General features: G+C 39.1%; 1 protein-coding gene across 2 annotated transcripts; it reads left to right on the top strand.

The window, feature by feature from the left end:
* The first annotated feature begins 352 nt into the window (after positions 1-352).
* Positions 353-13,760, top strand: LOC133546631 (oocyte zinc finger protein XlCOF22-like). Of its 2 annotated transcripts, XM_061892421.1 has the most exons (3): positions 353-500; positions 8,651-8,869; positions 12,217-13,760. In XM_061892421.1, the coding sequence occupies exons 1-3, from the start codon at positions 398-400 to the stop codon at positions 13,482-13,484; spliced, it is 1,590 nt and encodes a 529-aa protein (XP_061748405.1). In that variant the 5' UTR covers positions 353-397; the 3' UTR covers positions 13,485-13,760. The 2 variants fall into 2 exon arrangements, with proteins under 2 accessions (XP_061748405.1, XP_061748406.1); XM_061892422.1 differs by lacking the exon at positions 8,651-8,869 and having other exon boundaries at positions 369-500.
* Positions 13,761-14,422: the final 662 nt, after the last annotated feature.

The following is a 14,422-nucleotide window of genomic DNA, read 5'->3' as shown; positions in this document are numbered from 1 at the left end:
TGATTTTTTGTGTAGACACCATGAAAACACACATTTAGATTGAATCGTTCATGACTTGCCCATCACGATGACTCGTTGGCCCCGCCCCTAAGTGACGCATGCGTGGAGGATATGTTCTTCGCAGCAAAGTCCTCCTTTACTCCACACACGCTTCTAAGCCTCGGCACATCTACTAACTACACTTTATTCATCCTCCATGTCAGCATCAACTCCACTCGTCTCACTCAACTTTGGACATTATTAGGCCCGCTTAGATTGCTCCTTGTTGGAGCGCGCTAGTTAGCTTAGCATGCTAGTTAGCTTAGCTTGTTAGCCGCTAACAAAGAGACACGGATTTGATCAACACATCGCTTAGTTAAGATCAAATGTGAGTGTAAAGTGTTGTGATTGTGTGGAAATGTGTGAAAGAACCATAGCAAAGTACGAGGAGGAACTTTGTCCAACTAAAGAGGAGAAGGAGCGACAACATCAAAAAGCTCAAGTTGTGTTACACAGAACAGGTTTGTTTACTTCTTACTCTCACATCTTTACTAACTTTATATTTCATCATTAACATGACGTGTTTGATTAATAATTTATCAATAGGTGTACTCAGACACATGATTGTTATTGTGTTATTAATGTGATTATCAGACAGCAGTCATTTCCATTAGATAATGTTCAAATAGAGGTGATTTGGCACAATTATAATTAAAAAAACAAAAATAATGTTGTTTTTCATCAGATATGTACTAGTATTGTATATGTGGATGGGGGCCCTGCTTTGGTAATAATGTGTACCCCTTTCAGAGATCACATTTAGTTCCACTTCAAACATTCACATGTTGCACAATGAGATGGTATAACGTGAACAGTTCTGGAACTTTCTAACTCGGGGGAAAGAACGGGATCTCGTTGGAAGCGCGATGTATGAGCAGACGCCGTTTGGGTATAACAAAATGGTGTCTGCCAATGTAGTTTACAATGTCACTACATCAGTAGTTGTCAAACTTTTTTCACCAAGTACCAACTCAGAAAATACTTGGATTTCCAAGTAGCACCATCATGAACAGCATTAAAATACAGTAGCATAGTAGGCCTTAATTATTCATTAAAAACAAGGAAGACACATTATTTAAAGAGTATATTTAATATTTTAGTTACTGTAACATTACACACAGTTTGAACAGTAACACAGTGTTTGCATGTTGGAAAATAAAACAATGTACATAAAAAATGAAATAATATTTGGCGTACCATTAGGTGATACCCGCGTACCACTAGTGGTACACGTACCACAGTTTTAGAATCCCTGCTCGATCGGTTCAAGAAGACATGATCAATGCACGCGTGTGCAGAGACAAGGTCACTTCCATTTTATTTATTTTACGTCGGTTATGTTCCTGCATGTTGTCACTACTATAGTTTTCTTTTTTGCAATCTTTATTTGAATAACAATTTCACATAAAAGATGACATGCTGATCATTTAAAAAATTATGGAGCTCCTAAAGGGACATAGGTACAATTTTTTTGAGATATGTATCTTGTGCGCACCAGAAACTATGATGCAGCTTCCTCAGTTGACCTCTGACCTGGTCCACAGAGATGACTAATGTTTGCGTAGAGGTGGTGGAGGAGGAGGAGGAGGAGGGGGTTGCAACCATGGCTGGGGGGGAGAAGAACGGGGAGTGGATGCAATGAGGAGTGGGGGGTGGGGAGAACAGGTTAAACCGGTTGAAGAAGTTCTTCATCTCATTGGCCCTCTCTATTGTCCCCCCTACTGCTCTGGTCTTTGTCTTGTGGTCCGTGATGGTTTTCACACCTTCCCAGACCTCCCTCATGTTGTTCTGCTCCAGCTTCTTCCTGTAGCTGTCCTTAGTCTTCCTCACGCGTCCTCTCACCTCCCGCTGTGCTGCTCTCATTGCCTCCCTGTCTCCACTCCAGAAGGCAGCTTTCTTCTTGTTGAGCACAGCTTGAACCTCCTGTGTTACCCAGAGTTTGTCATTAGGGTAGCACTGAACAGTCTTAGCAGGGCAGGTCACGTCTAGGCAGAAGTTGAGGTAATCCGTAGAACAGTGAGTCTGACCATCAATGTCCTCACCATGTGGAAACTGTGTTCCATTTGTCTGTCACAGAATGACATCACACTAAGATGTTCAGTGACAGTTTTCTTTAGCTATTTAGCATTTTTGTTCAGTATCAATCAATCAATCAATCAATGTTATTTATACAGCCCTAAATCACAAGTGTCTCAAAGGGCAAAAAAAAGGGCAGTAAACATCTTCCAAACAAAGTGTTTGCGAGTGAAATTTTCTGAAATGTGTAGGTATATTCTTGCTATCGTTTACATTTTCAGAATGTATAATATTGTGTTTTAGAGAAATGCTTTGACATTCTTGTCAGGTTCAAACACCGATGACATCTATTTGACAAGACAAGAAGCAAAGAAATCAAACAGAGACAGGATTCAATTTAGCGCATGAGGAGAAACGTCTGGGCCACAACTTTATACAGTTTCCCACCACGCTTTGATGAGGGAGTTCCACGCTTCCTCTTTTATTTGGGCCTTTTCTGATTACATAGCTGCAGCTGTTTTTAAAGGGAGGGGTGGGGGGGGGGGGTAAACAGCTTTTGCACTCGGTCGTAAACAGTTTAAAGAAATGGTCTGCTTTGTAGATCTCAGGTTAGGAAAAGGCCTTCCTGTGGCTGTCAATAGATCAAAGAAACCGACACCTCCATGTTGCATCCCATTGCAGACAGTGGAGTTTTACAAGCCTTTTGTTTGATAAGATGAAAGACAGCTTTGGTCTTCTCGCAGGGGACCTGAACTCAATGGAACACAAAGTTTTTTCATAACTTCCATCCATCCATTGTCTACCGCTTATTCCCTTTTGGGGCCGCGGGGGGCGCTGAACTTATATACAATTATTCTGAAAATTTTGTTATTATTGTTAATATCATATGGAATCAATTATTGGTCGCAGTAAAGTGGCAAATTGGGTACTTTTTAGCTCTAAAAAGGGTATTTCAACAAGTAAACAGTACAGTAGGTACTTGATTTTGATAGATGTAATGCTCATAATGCTCATAGGGACTGCGTGGCGTAGTGGGAGAGTGGCCGTGCGCAACCCGAGGGTCCCTGGTTCAATCCCCACCTACTACTATCTTCGTCATGTCCGTTGTGTCCTGAACAAGACACTTCACCCTTGCTCCTGATGGGTGCTGGTTGGCGTCTTGCATGGCAGCTCCCTCCATCAGTGTGTGAATGTGTGTGTGAATAGGTAAATGTGGAAATAGTGTCAAAGCGCTTTGAGTACCTTGAAGGTAGAAAAGCGCTATACAAGAACAACCCATTTATTTTATCATAAGGGTATACTAGTAAACTATGCAGAGATGAGATTTGTCAGTATCAAAATATTACTTGAAATCAAATTTTGGCAGCAGCAGAGTGGTTGTTTCGGTATATTTTAGCTTTGTGAAGGGTATTTCTACAAGTATACAGTACAGTAGGTACTTCCATCCATCCATCTTCTTCCGCTTATCCGAGGTCGGGTCGCGGGGGCAGCAGCCTAAGCAGGGAAGCCCAGACTTCCCTCTCCCCAGCCACTTCGTCTAGCTCTTCCTGAGGGATCCCGAGGCGTTCCCAGGCCAGCCGGGAGACATAGTCTTCCCAACGTGTTCTGGGTCTTCCCCGTGGCCTCCTACCGGTTTTGGACGTGCCCTAAACACCTCCCTCGGGAGGCGTTCAGGTGGCATCCTGACCAGATGCCCGAACCACCTCATCTGGCTCCTCTCGATGTGGAGGAGCAGCGGCTTTACTTTGAGTTCCTCCCGGATGGCAGAGCTTCTCACCCTATCTCAGTAGGTACTTGATTTATATATATATATATATATATATATATATATATATATATATATATATATATATATATATATATATATATATATATATATATAATGCTCATAAGAGTATTCTAGTAAAATAAGCAGAGATGAGATGTGTCTATATCAAACTATTATTTAAAATACATTTTTGGCAGCAACAAAGTGTCCATTTGGGTAGATATTTGCTCTAAAAATAGTATTTCAACAAGTAAACAGTACAGTAGGTACTTGATATTGATATATGTAATGGTCATAAGGGCATTCTAGTGCGTGTGTGTAAATATGCGATGTGTAAATATCAAAATATTACGTCAAATCACTTTTTGATTCAAGATTGTTTATTGTCATATGCACAGTTAAACACACAGTTTGCCGTACAATGAAAATCTTACTTTGCTAGTCCACCCTTCAACAAGTCACACGGTACTTACCTAAAAATAAAAATAAAAATGTATATACAAGGCACGGTAAGTAACATAACATTATTGCACATTCTGATTGACAGGCAACAGTTAATATGGAGGTGACCTTGGGTCACAGCAGCAGTTAAAGTGTCTTTAGTGATCAAAGGTGAAACGTGTCTACAGTGATGGTTCACAGTTAGGGGGTGGTCATTGTAGCTGTCTTTTGTTCAAAAAGACAAAAGTAAAGACGGGGGGTTGGGGGGGAGCTGGCATTCAAAAGTTAGCATTCACAAGCCTGATGGCCTGTGGGTAAAAACTGTTTGTCAGTCTCGTAGTCCTGGATTTCAGGCTCCTGTATGGTCTGCCTGATGGTAGGAGGCTGAAGAGACTGTGTACTGTCCTTGATGATGTTGTGTGCTCTCCTGGTGGCCCTGGTAGACTACATGTCCTGTAGTGAGGGGAAGGCTGCTCCTGATATGTACTGAGCAGTTTTAATCACTCGCTGGAGTGCCTTCCTGTCCTTAGCAGTGCAGTTTCCATACCAGACCGTGATTGAGCTGGTTAGGACACTCTCAACCGTACTTTTATAGAAGTCGCTGAGAATTTTGGGTGGCATGCCAAACTTTCTCAGCTTTCTTAGGAAGTACAGTCGCTGCTGGGCTTTCTTTATTGTTTGTTGGGTGTTGTGATCCCAGGTGAGGTCCTCGCTGATGTGAGTCCCGAGGAATTTAAAGGTTTTCACCCTGTCCACCTTTGTCCCCCCTATGTACAGAGGTGTGTACTGTGCACTCCTTCTCCGTGGGTCAATAATCATCTCCTTGGTCTTGTCTGTGTTCAAGAAGAGATTATTATCCTGACACCAGGCCACCAGTTCCGCTACCTCCCTTCTGTACACTGCCTCAGATCCCCCGGTGATCAGTCCGACGACCGTAGTATCCTCTGCTAACTTGATGATAGTGGTGTTGTTCTGGGAGGCCACACAGTCGTGTGTGAAGAGGGTGTACAATAGGGGGCTCAGCACGCAGCCTTGGGGGGTCCCAATGCTTAGAACCTTTGTTCCTGATGTCTGGTTGCTGATTCTGACTGACTGGGGCCGGTTTGTGAGAAAGTTCAGGACCCAGTCACAGAGAGTTGGTGTCAGACCAACAGTGAGGAGTTTAGCACTGAGTTTTTGTGGGATGACCGTGTTAAAAGCAGCGCTGTAGTCGATGAATAATAGCCTGGCATAGGTGTCCTTGCCCTCTACGTGGGTGAGGGTGGTGTGGATGACGGGGTTGACTGCATCCTCAGTGGACCGGTTCTGCCGGTAGGCAAACTGTAGAGCAGGGGTCACCAACGCGGTGACCGCGGGCACCAGGTCGCCTGTTAGGACCAGATGAGTCGCCCGCTGGCCTGTTCTAAAAATAGCTCAAATAGCAGCACTTACCAGTGAGCTGCCTCTATTCTTTAAATTGTATTCATTTACTAGCAAGCTGGTCTCGCTTTGCTCGACCTTTTTAATTCTAAGAGAGACAAAACTCAAATAGAATTTGAAAATCCAAGACAATATTTTAAAGACTTGGTATTCACTTGTTTAAATACATTTATTAATTATTTTTTACTTTGCTTCTTATAACTTTCAGAAAGACAATTTTTTGAGAAAATATACAACCTTAAAATTGATTTTAGGATTTTTAAACACATTCACCTTTTTACCTTTTAAATTCCTTCCTCTTCTTTCCTGTCAATTTAAATCAATGTTCAAGTATTTTTTTTTTTATTGTAAGTAATAATAAATACATTTTAATATAATTCTTCATTTTAGCTTCTGTTTTTTCGACAAAGTATCCATCCATCCATTTTCTACCGCTTATTCCCTTTCGGGGTCGCAGGGGGCGCTGGCGCCTATCTCAGCTACAATCGGGCGGAAGGCAGGGTACACCCTGGACAAGTCGCCACCTTATCGCAGGGCCAACACAGATAGACAGACAACATTCACACTCACATTCACACACTAGGGACCATTTAGTGTTGCCAATCAACCTATCCCCAGGTGCATGTCTTTGGAGACAAAGTATATTAGTGAAATATTTCTTCAAACTTATTATGATTAAAATTCAGAGAAATTATTCTGGCAAATGTACAAAATCTGTAGAATCAAATTTAAATCTCATTTCAAAGTATTTTGAATTACTTTTAAAATTTTTGTTATGGAAAATCTAGAAGAAATAATGATTTGTCTTTGTTAGAAATATCGCTTGGTCCAATTTATTATATATTCTAACAAAGTGCAGATTGGATTTTAACCTATTCAAAACATGTCATCAACATTCAAAAATTAATATTAATCAGGAAAAATGACTAATGGTGTTCCATAAATTATTTTTTTAAATTGTTTCAAAAAGATTCAAATTAGCTAGTTTTTCTCTTCATTTTTTTCGGTTGAATTTGGAATTTTAAAGATAAACTGTTTTTAAAAATTGTATTTTAATTTTTTTCGTGTTTTCTCCTCTTTTAAACTGTTCAATTAAGTGTTTTTTTTCATCATTTATTCTCTACAAAAAAAACTTCCGTAAAAAGAAAAAACATTTACGACAAAATGACAGACAGAAATATCAATTTTTTATATATATAGATTTGTTTATTAAAGGTAATTTGAGCAAATTGGCTATTTCTGGCAATTTATTTAAGTATGTATCAAACTGGAAGCCCTTCGCATTGATCAGTACCCAAGAAGTAGCTCTTGGTTTCAAAAAGGTTGGTGACCCCTGCTGTAGAGGGTCCAGTGTGTCTGGGATGGTCTTCTTGATGTGTGACATGACTATCCTCTCGAAGCACTTCATCACTATTGGGGTGAGTTGTCTAGTATGTTTACTATTTTATTTAGGAAAAACTTTCAATAAGAATCATATGTTTAATGTACCCTAAGATTTTTTGTTAAAATGAAGCCAATAATGTACTTTTTTGTGGTCCCATTTATTTAGAGAAGTGTTGAAAAGTATCAAAATACATTTTGGTATAGGTCCCGGTACTATAATATTGGTATCGGGACAACACTAGTAAGAACAGAATTCATTGGTTGATTCTTTGACCACCTTAGTAGTCATTTTTTCACTGGAGAGATTAGTCTCTACGATGCAACCAAGATAGGTAATCTCATTTTTGTTTGTTATAATATTGTCACCCACTTTGAGTGTGAAGTTATCTACTTTTCTGAGGTTAGGAATTGACCCAAAGACCTGTGTACTTGCAAGTACCGAGACAAGTCTTATTTCGGCAGTTTCTCATTGAAAGCCTTGCTAGTCTAGGTCTTGAGGATTCTAGCTTCTCTTGTTTTGTGGCCGTTAGCCTCGGTTCTGTTCTTCATGGGTACAGAAAATGATGAAATGATCACTTAAGCCGCACACAGTTGTTCCACTCGTGGTGATCTGAGACTGGTCAGAAGTAACAAGGAGGTCTATGAAGGATTAAAAGGACTCACTCACCCTGGTAGTTTGCTTAATGAGCTAAGTGAGACAATGTTGGTGGCACAGCTTAGTGAAGGTTTTAAAAATGGGTGCATCCTTTCAGGACATATCTGTGTTCCAGTCCCCAAGAAGTAAACCTGTATCAACATGTTTACATAAAACTCACACACTCACTAAATACATTTTATACTGTAAACAAATCTAATCAAAGTTATAATTTCACTTCCTAAATCTGACTTACAAGTATCAATAAGTGAACGTAAACAATTATTTTCAATAACTAAAGTAGTCAAAACTTGAATTATTAAAAGAACATAAAGGTGACTGACTTTCCTTCAGCGTGTCGTAGATGGTCTCCTATTCCTAAAGAGGAATTGTTGATGGAGATACTCCATAAAACAGCACATAGTAAAACATATTTTTGGTGAAAGTTCCTTTTGGCCCAGCCAACAAAATGACCACCAAAAAATATTTTGCATGATCACAAAAACATACCATGAATGTTTTTGCAGTGATTTTGGAATTAGATTTTTCGAATTTCCAGGATATTTTAGTTATAGTAATAACTATGGCATTAAAATAATATGGTTAAGTTTACAGATAAAGTTTAGGTGTCATAGACCGTATACACAAAACAATATTTACCCACTTTACATCAGTGAAGTTAAGAATGCTTCAATCAATGCTGCCTCGTACTTATAAAAACTTTTCAAATTGCCCCGCATCAAATTTCCAAGTCTGTTTTTGTACTCACTGTACCACTTTTGAATTAATTTTAGGAAAAAAGGAGGTATTTCCTGTGTTTTTATTGGTTGTTTTACTACACACTTTTAACACAACACACAAAAGAACACTAATAATGTAATTGTGTTAACAGTGTCAGTTCAAAACTATTTCTATTCCCTCTTGATCTTATTTACTTATTTACCCAACAGACGTCCAGCAGCTCCCTCACATAAAAAAGGAGGAAGAGGATCCACAGCCCCCCCACATGAAAGAGGAAGAGGAGGAAGTGTGGATCAGTCAGGAGGGAGAGTGTCCTGTAGGGCAGGAGGAGGCTGATGTCAGCAAGTTTCCACTGACTGTTGTCTCTGTGAAGACTGAAGAGCATGAAGACAAACCACCTGAGTCCTCACAGCTTCATCACAGTCCAAGTAAGCACAACATTTTATTCTCAGGGCATTCAATCCATCACAACTGGACTCTTCACTTTGTCTTACAAGACCTTTGTCCTCTCATCCAAGTAGGCTTCATCACTTCATGCTCATACACTTCAAGTCTTGAATATAATCATTTGAATATAGAGGGGAACCACACTTTTTGGGGGATTTTTTCTATTTTTCACAATCATTGTGAAAGACACAACGGTTGATATATTTACACACAAAAAATCACATTCTAACTGGGCTGGGCAATATGGCCTTTTATTAATATCTCAATATTTTTAGTCCACATCACGATACAGCATATATATGTGGATATTTTGCCTTAGCCTTGAATGAACACTTGATGCATATAATCACAGCAGTATGATGATTCTGTGTGTCTACATTCAAACAATCTTCTTCATACTGCATTCATATATGCTACTTTTAAACTTTCATGCAGAGAGGGAAACAACAGCTAAGTCAAATTAGCAAAAGTGTATTTATTAAACAGTTATTAAACAGTGGCACAAAACATTCATGTCATTTCCAAACAGAAAGTGCAAGATTGTCAGAGACATTTCAAAACAAGCTATTAGTGCACTTTTGTGCATGATGTCACTAAGATGAAATATCAAAACAACACTAAATTACAGTGCACTTTGTGTACAGAAGGCCACTACAATAGTTTAAAACAAATAAAGTGCACTTTTGTGCATGATGTCACACAAGCTATTTCAATAAGTGTCAAATAAAAATGTGCTGCATAATAGGAAATCAAATAGTGTATGTCCTTCGCTATGTGGTAGGTTCCTACGGACGTTATCTCCTTCTGTTGTTGACCAATTTTTTAATATGGGGTTGATGTGGAAATGGTTGCTTGGGCATTTTGTGGGTGTGGCACCAAACTGAGATGTTGACATGCAGAGTTTCAAGGACTCCTCATTCTTTAGCGGGTGACTTTTCAAATGATGCTACACATTAGCGGTGCTGCTACTTTTTGTAGCAACACTTTTGCCACATACTTTGCGGGCTGGGCGATAAAACAATAACAATATATATCGCGATAGACATGTGATCAATATCATTAGAAAATGGGGTCGATAGAACGTTCGATAATTTCACTGAGTTCTGTTAGAAAAAAAATAGGAAGTAAGGCCCAGCTGGAACCGCACGGCACTTTGGGAGGTGTAGGCAGAGGAAGGGCTTTGGCTTCTCGACCTATCACGGCTGAGCCTGAACCGCAAGGCATTCTGGGAAATGCTAACAGGAAATAAAAAAAAGCAACAACGTCTAGCTGACCACGAGGAGTGAAACGAAATGGGAATATGAGTACGGCAGCACGAGAGGAAATTGTAAATAAAAAGTGAAGCGATGGTTGAGTAGTTGCTTGAGTTATTTTTTTTATATGCTGAAGTTGGTTTGATTATTCCATAAATGACTGAAGAGGGTAAAAGGTTTGTTTTGTCACAGATGTTCAGACGCAAGTTTATTCCGATGTTTACAATATTCTGTAAGACATGTTTGTTTCTGCTTGCTTAATTTGACTGTTATTTATTTGCATATATCGTTACCAATATGGCTTCAAAGCCTGAATTGTACACTACTAATTTCCTAATTACAATACTTTGCACATTTTGTTAGATTAAGCATTTATTTAATGTCAATATTTTGCACATCGACCAGTATTTTCATTTATAATGCTGACCTCGTTTGAAAGGTTAAAGGTTAAATTTAAAATAAAAGTATTTAATTTCAGCCTTTTTTCTCCTGGTCTTTATTTAAAATAGTTGTTTTTTTTTATATCAATAATTATCAATATCGACTGATATGAAACAGTTATATCGTGATACATTTTTTAGTCGTATCGCCCAGCCTTACATACTTGACATATTACGGTTGTCTCGATATATGGAGTATATTACATATATCGCCCAGCCCTAATTCTTACTCATAAATGTAAATAAAAGTCCACTTGCAATGGAGCCAATGGGAGGTCCTCTCTAAAATGAATGAGCTTTTTTTCAAAATGCCACCATTTACACATTTTTCAACCGATTCAAACAATTCAACATATTCCACTAATTCTGGAAATTGAAATTACAACATTTTTCAACCCACCTTAACCGTTCCACCGTCAAATCAATCCTTTTAATCAGGACAGAAAACAAAGCTGTTTTTGAATTGGAAACATTTCCAGTGTTCCCGAAATTAAAGGAATTCCATAAAACCATTTCTCAATTAAAAATGTTACGACTTCAACATTTCTAAACCGATTTGAAAAATTCCAACACCAACCATTTCAACTCATTCAGAACATTCACATTTTTTAGCATGTCCCAAAAAATTCCCGCTTTCCCCGAAGTTCTCCAAAATTTCCATGAAATCCCCATTGAAAGGAATAAAATAAAAGTTCCACAACTCCCACATTTTTCATCTGATTCAAAGCGTTCCAACTTCAAAATATTCAGTGTGTTCAGGAATTGTGTGCTCCCTTTCAACACTTATTAAAAGAAATTCCTGGATTTTCTGGAATTCACGGTTTTTAGGGACATTTCCCCATTCAAAATGAATTATCCATGTTTCAAATTTCCACAATTCCCACATGTTTCAAACCATTCTACCTTCAACACATTCAATTCATCCTGGAAATTCAAACAACCAGTTTTCCACATTCAACAAATTTACAGGAATTTACGTTTTTTTCTAACCTTATTTCCAACCTTCTTTAGTGCGATGACTCCTTTCACATTGTTCAACCCATTTCAACCGTTCCACTGTCAAAACATTCCTCTGAGTCAGGACAAAAAATCATGTTGGTTTAAGAACTTAAAAAAATCCCGGTTTTCCCGAAGTTCAAACTCTTCAACATTCAAACTATTCTTACATTCATACTACATTCTGTCAACCTTTCAGTTCAACTTCAGCATTGGAGGATTCACACACAATTCTTTCAGCAATTGCTTCATCTAGTTAATATTATTATAATAATTAGATGTAGCTTACCACATTGAATGTGTGGACTGCATGACTGATGTCTTCTCAGTTCTCACTCTAACGCAATTTGAGTGTCTAGAAACACACTAAATTAATTCAATATTACTATTATTAATAAGGTAGACAAGTGATCTTTTGAAGGAGTAGTCAGTAATCTGATTACTTCTTCCCAGTTTAACTGTGGTGACATTATCTAAATGAAAGCAAGGTCTTCTTCATGTGTCAGCTGGAAGTACCCTGACTGCTGTGAGGGGAAACTGATGAGATTGTGAGATCATATGTTGGTGCAGGACAATGTCTCATGTGAATGAGCAAAGCTGGACTTTTCTGAAGAATGTTTGTTTTGTCCTGCCCCGCAGACCTCAATGAAGAACATCTACCTCATGAGCAGGAGGAGGAACCACAGTCCCCCCACATACACAAGGAAGAAGGGGTACCACAGTCCCAACACATCAAAGAGGGAGGAGAGGAGCCACAGCCCCCCCACATTAAAGAGGAAGACGAGAAGCCACAGACCCATAATGTTAAACTGACCCTTCACATTGAAGGTCAAGCGGAGGACCCACTGATCTTACACATCAAAAAGGAAGAGGATGATCCACTGACCCCTCACTTTAAGGAGCAAGAGAACCCACTGAACCCTCACATTAAAGAGGAAGAGACGGACCCACTGACCCCTCACTTTAAAGAGGAAGAAGAGGACCAAGAGCCGCCGCACATTAAAGAGGAAGAGGAGGAAGAGGGCATCAGTCAGCCTAAATGGTTGGAGGAATTCCCAGTGACTGGTGTCCCTGTGAAGAGTGAAGATGATGAGGTGAAAGGTGAAAGTGAGGAGAGGGGAGGGGGGGAGCCTCCAAGCAGCAGCTCAACACAACACATGACAACAGAAGCTGATGGAGACCACTGTGGAGGATCACAAGCAGACAAGCTCTTAGCTCCACTATCAGATAGTGAGGACACAACGTCACACTCTCCTGACTCTGATGATGAAGACTCTAAAGATGATAAGACATGTCACACTGACAACACACACTTCACATGTTCTCACTGTCACAAAACCTTTCAATACCGTCGTAATCTGAAAAGACACATGAGAAGACACACCGGAGAAAAACCTTTTATCTGTTCAAAATGTGGCAAAGGTTTTGTAGAAAGTCACAATTTGAAAATACACATGAGAACACACACCGGAGAAAAACCTTATGTCTGTTCAATCTGTGGTACATGTTTTGTACAAAGAATCAATTTGCAAGTACACATGAGAAGACACACTGGTGAAAAACCTTTTACCTGTTCTACCTGTGGTAAAGGTTTTACAGAAAGTCCGAGTTTGAAAGTACACATGAGAACACACACTGGTGAAAAACCCTTTTCTTGCTCAGAATGTGGTAAAGATTTTGTTCAAAGTAAACATTTGAAAGTACACATGAGAACACACACTGGTGAAAAATCACATTCCTGTTCAATCTGCAACAGAAGCTTTTGTGACCGATCAAGCCTTGTAGCACACATGAGAAGACACCCAGGAGAGAAAGTGTTGAGTTGCAGTGTGTGTGGTGAAAGATTGTCTTCTAAGTACCAGTGTAAGAAACACAAGTGTGCTGGTGAGAACAGCAGCAGCAAATGAAACTGCAGGATTTGAAATAAACTGTCCAGACTTTCATTTTGACTTTCTAACAACATCAGCACATATAACATGTGTGACATTGTTGTTTGTCTAACAATCTGTTTAATATCATTCTGCATTTATAGATTAGATATTTTTTATTAGTGTTTTTTTCAGTCAAGTAGATGCATTAATATGCGATATTGTGTACTTTTATTAAAAAATGGACAGAACAATTTGAGTAAAAAGGTGGGAGTAAACAGTACAAGACATATTTTACATGCAATAAACATTTTATGTGTGTGTGTGTATATATATATATATATATATATATATATATATATATATATATATATATATATATATATATACATCATACAATTTTAGACTCATTCATATGAAATATTGAAGTATTACATATTTGTATTTCCAATTGTTAATAATGCCATAGATTAGCACCTTTATATGATATACATATGTACTGGTTCACATCTGAAACATCTAAAATCTATCTTCATTTTTATTTATTGTTACGTGTTGTGAAGAAACCCTTAATTGCTCCGTCGTAAGAACATCAGACTTTCATTCTGACTTCCAGGATTCAAGTCCATAACTTTTATGGACAGAATTTCGAGGCGGAGTCAAGCCGTTAAGGGGATCGGGTTTGGTGACTGCAGGATTAGGTTCCTGCTTTTTGCAGATGATGCGGTCCTGATGGCTTCATCTGGCCAAGATCTTCAGCTCTCACTGGATTGGTTTGCAGCCGAATGTGAAGCGACTGGGATGAGAATCAGCACCTCCAAGTCTGAGTCCATGGTTCTTGCCCGGAAAAGGGTGGAGTACCATCTGCGCGTTGGGGAGGAGACCCTGCCCCAAGTGGAGGAGTTCAAGTACCTCGGAGTCTTGTTCACGGGTGAGGGAAGAGTGGATGGTGAGATCGACAGGTGGATCGTAATGTG

Source organism: Nerophis ophidion, unplaced genomic scaffold (assembly GCF_033978795.1).
Source record: "Nerophis ophidion isolate RoL-2023_Sa unplaced genomic scaffold, RoL_Noph_v1.0 HiC_scaffold_35, whole genome shotgun sequence".
Lineage (NCBI taxonomy): Eukaryota > Metazoa > Chordata > Actinopteri > Syngnathiformes > Syngnathidae > Nerophis > Nerophis ophidion.
Note: the sequence above shows the minus strand (reverse complement) of the source record. Positions and strands in the feature narration are given on the sequence as shown.

Coding starts and splice junctions, on each gene's coding strand:
- LOC133546631 (XM_061892421.1), top strand. CDS start 398: ATGTGTGAAAGAACCATAGCAAAGTACGAGGAGGAACTTTGTCCAACT. Junction 501..8,650: donor AGTTGTGTTACACAGAACAG/GTTTGTTTACTT, acceptor TTTACCCAACAG/ACGTCCAGCAGCTCCCTCAC. Junction 8,870..12,216: donor ACAGCTTCATCACAGTCCAA/GTAAGCACAACA, acceptor CCTGCCCCGCAG/ACCTCAATGAAGAACATCTA.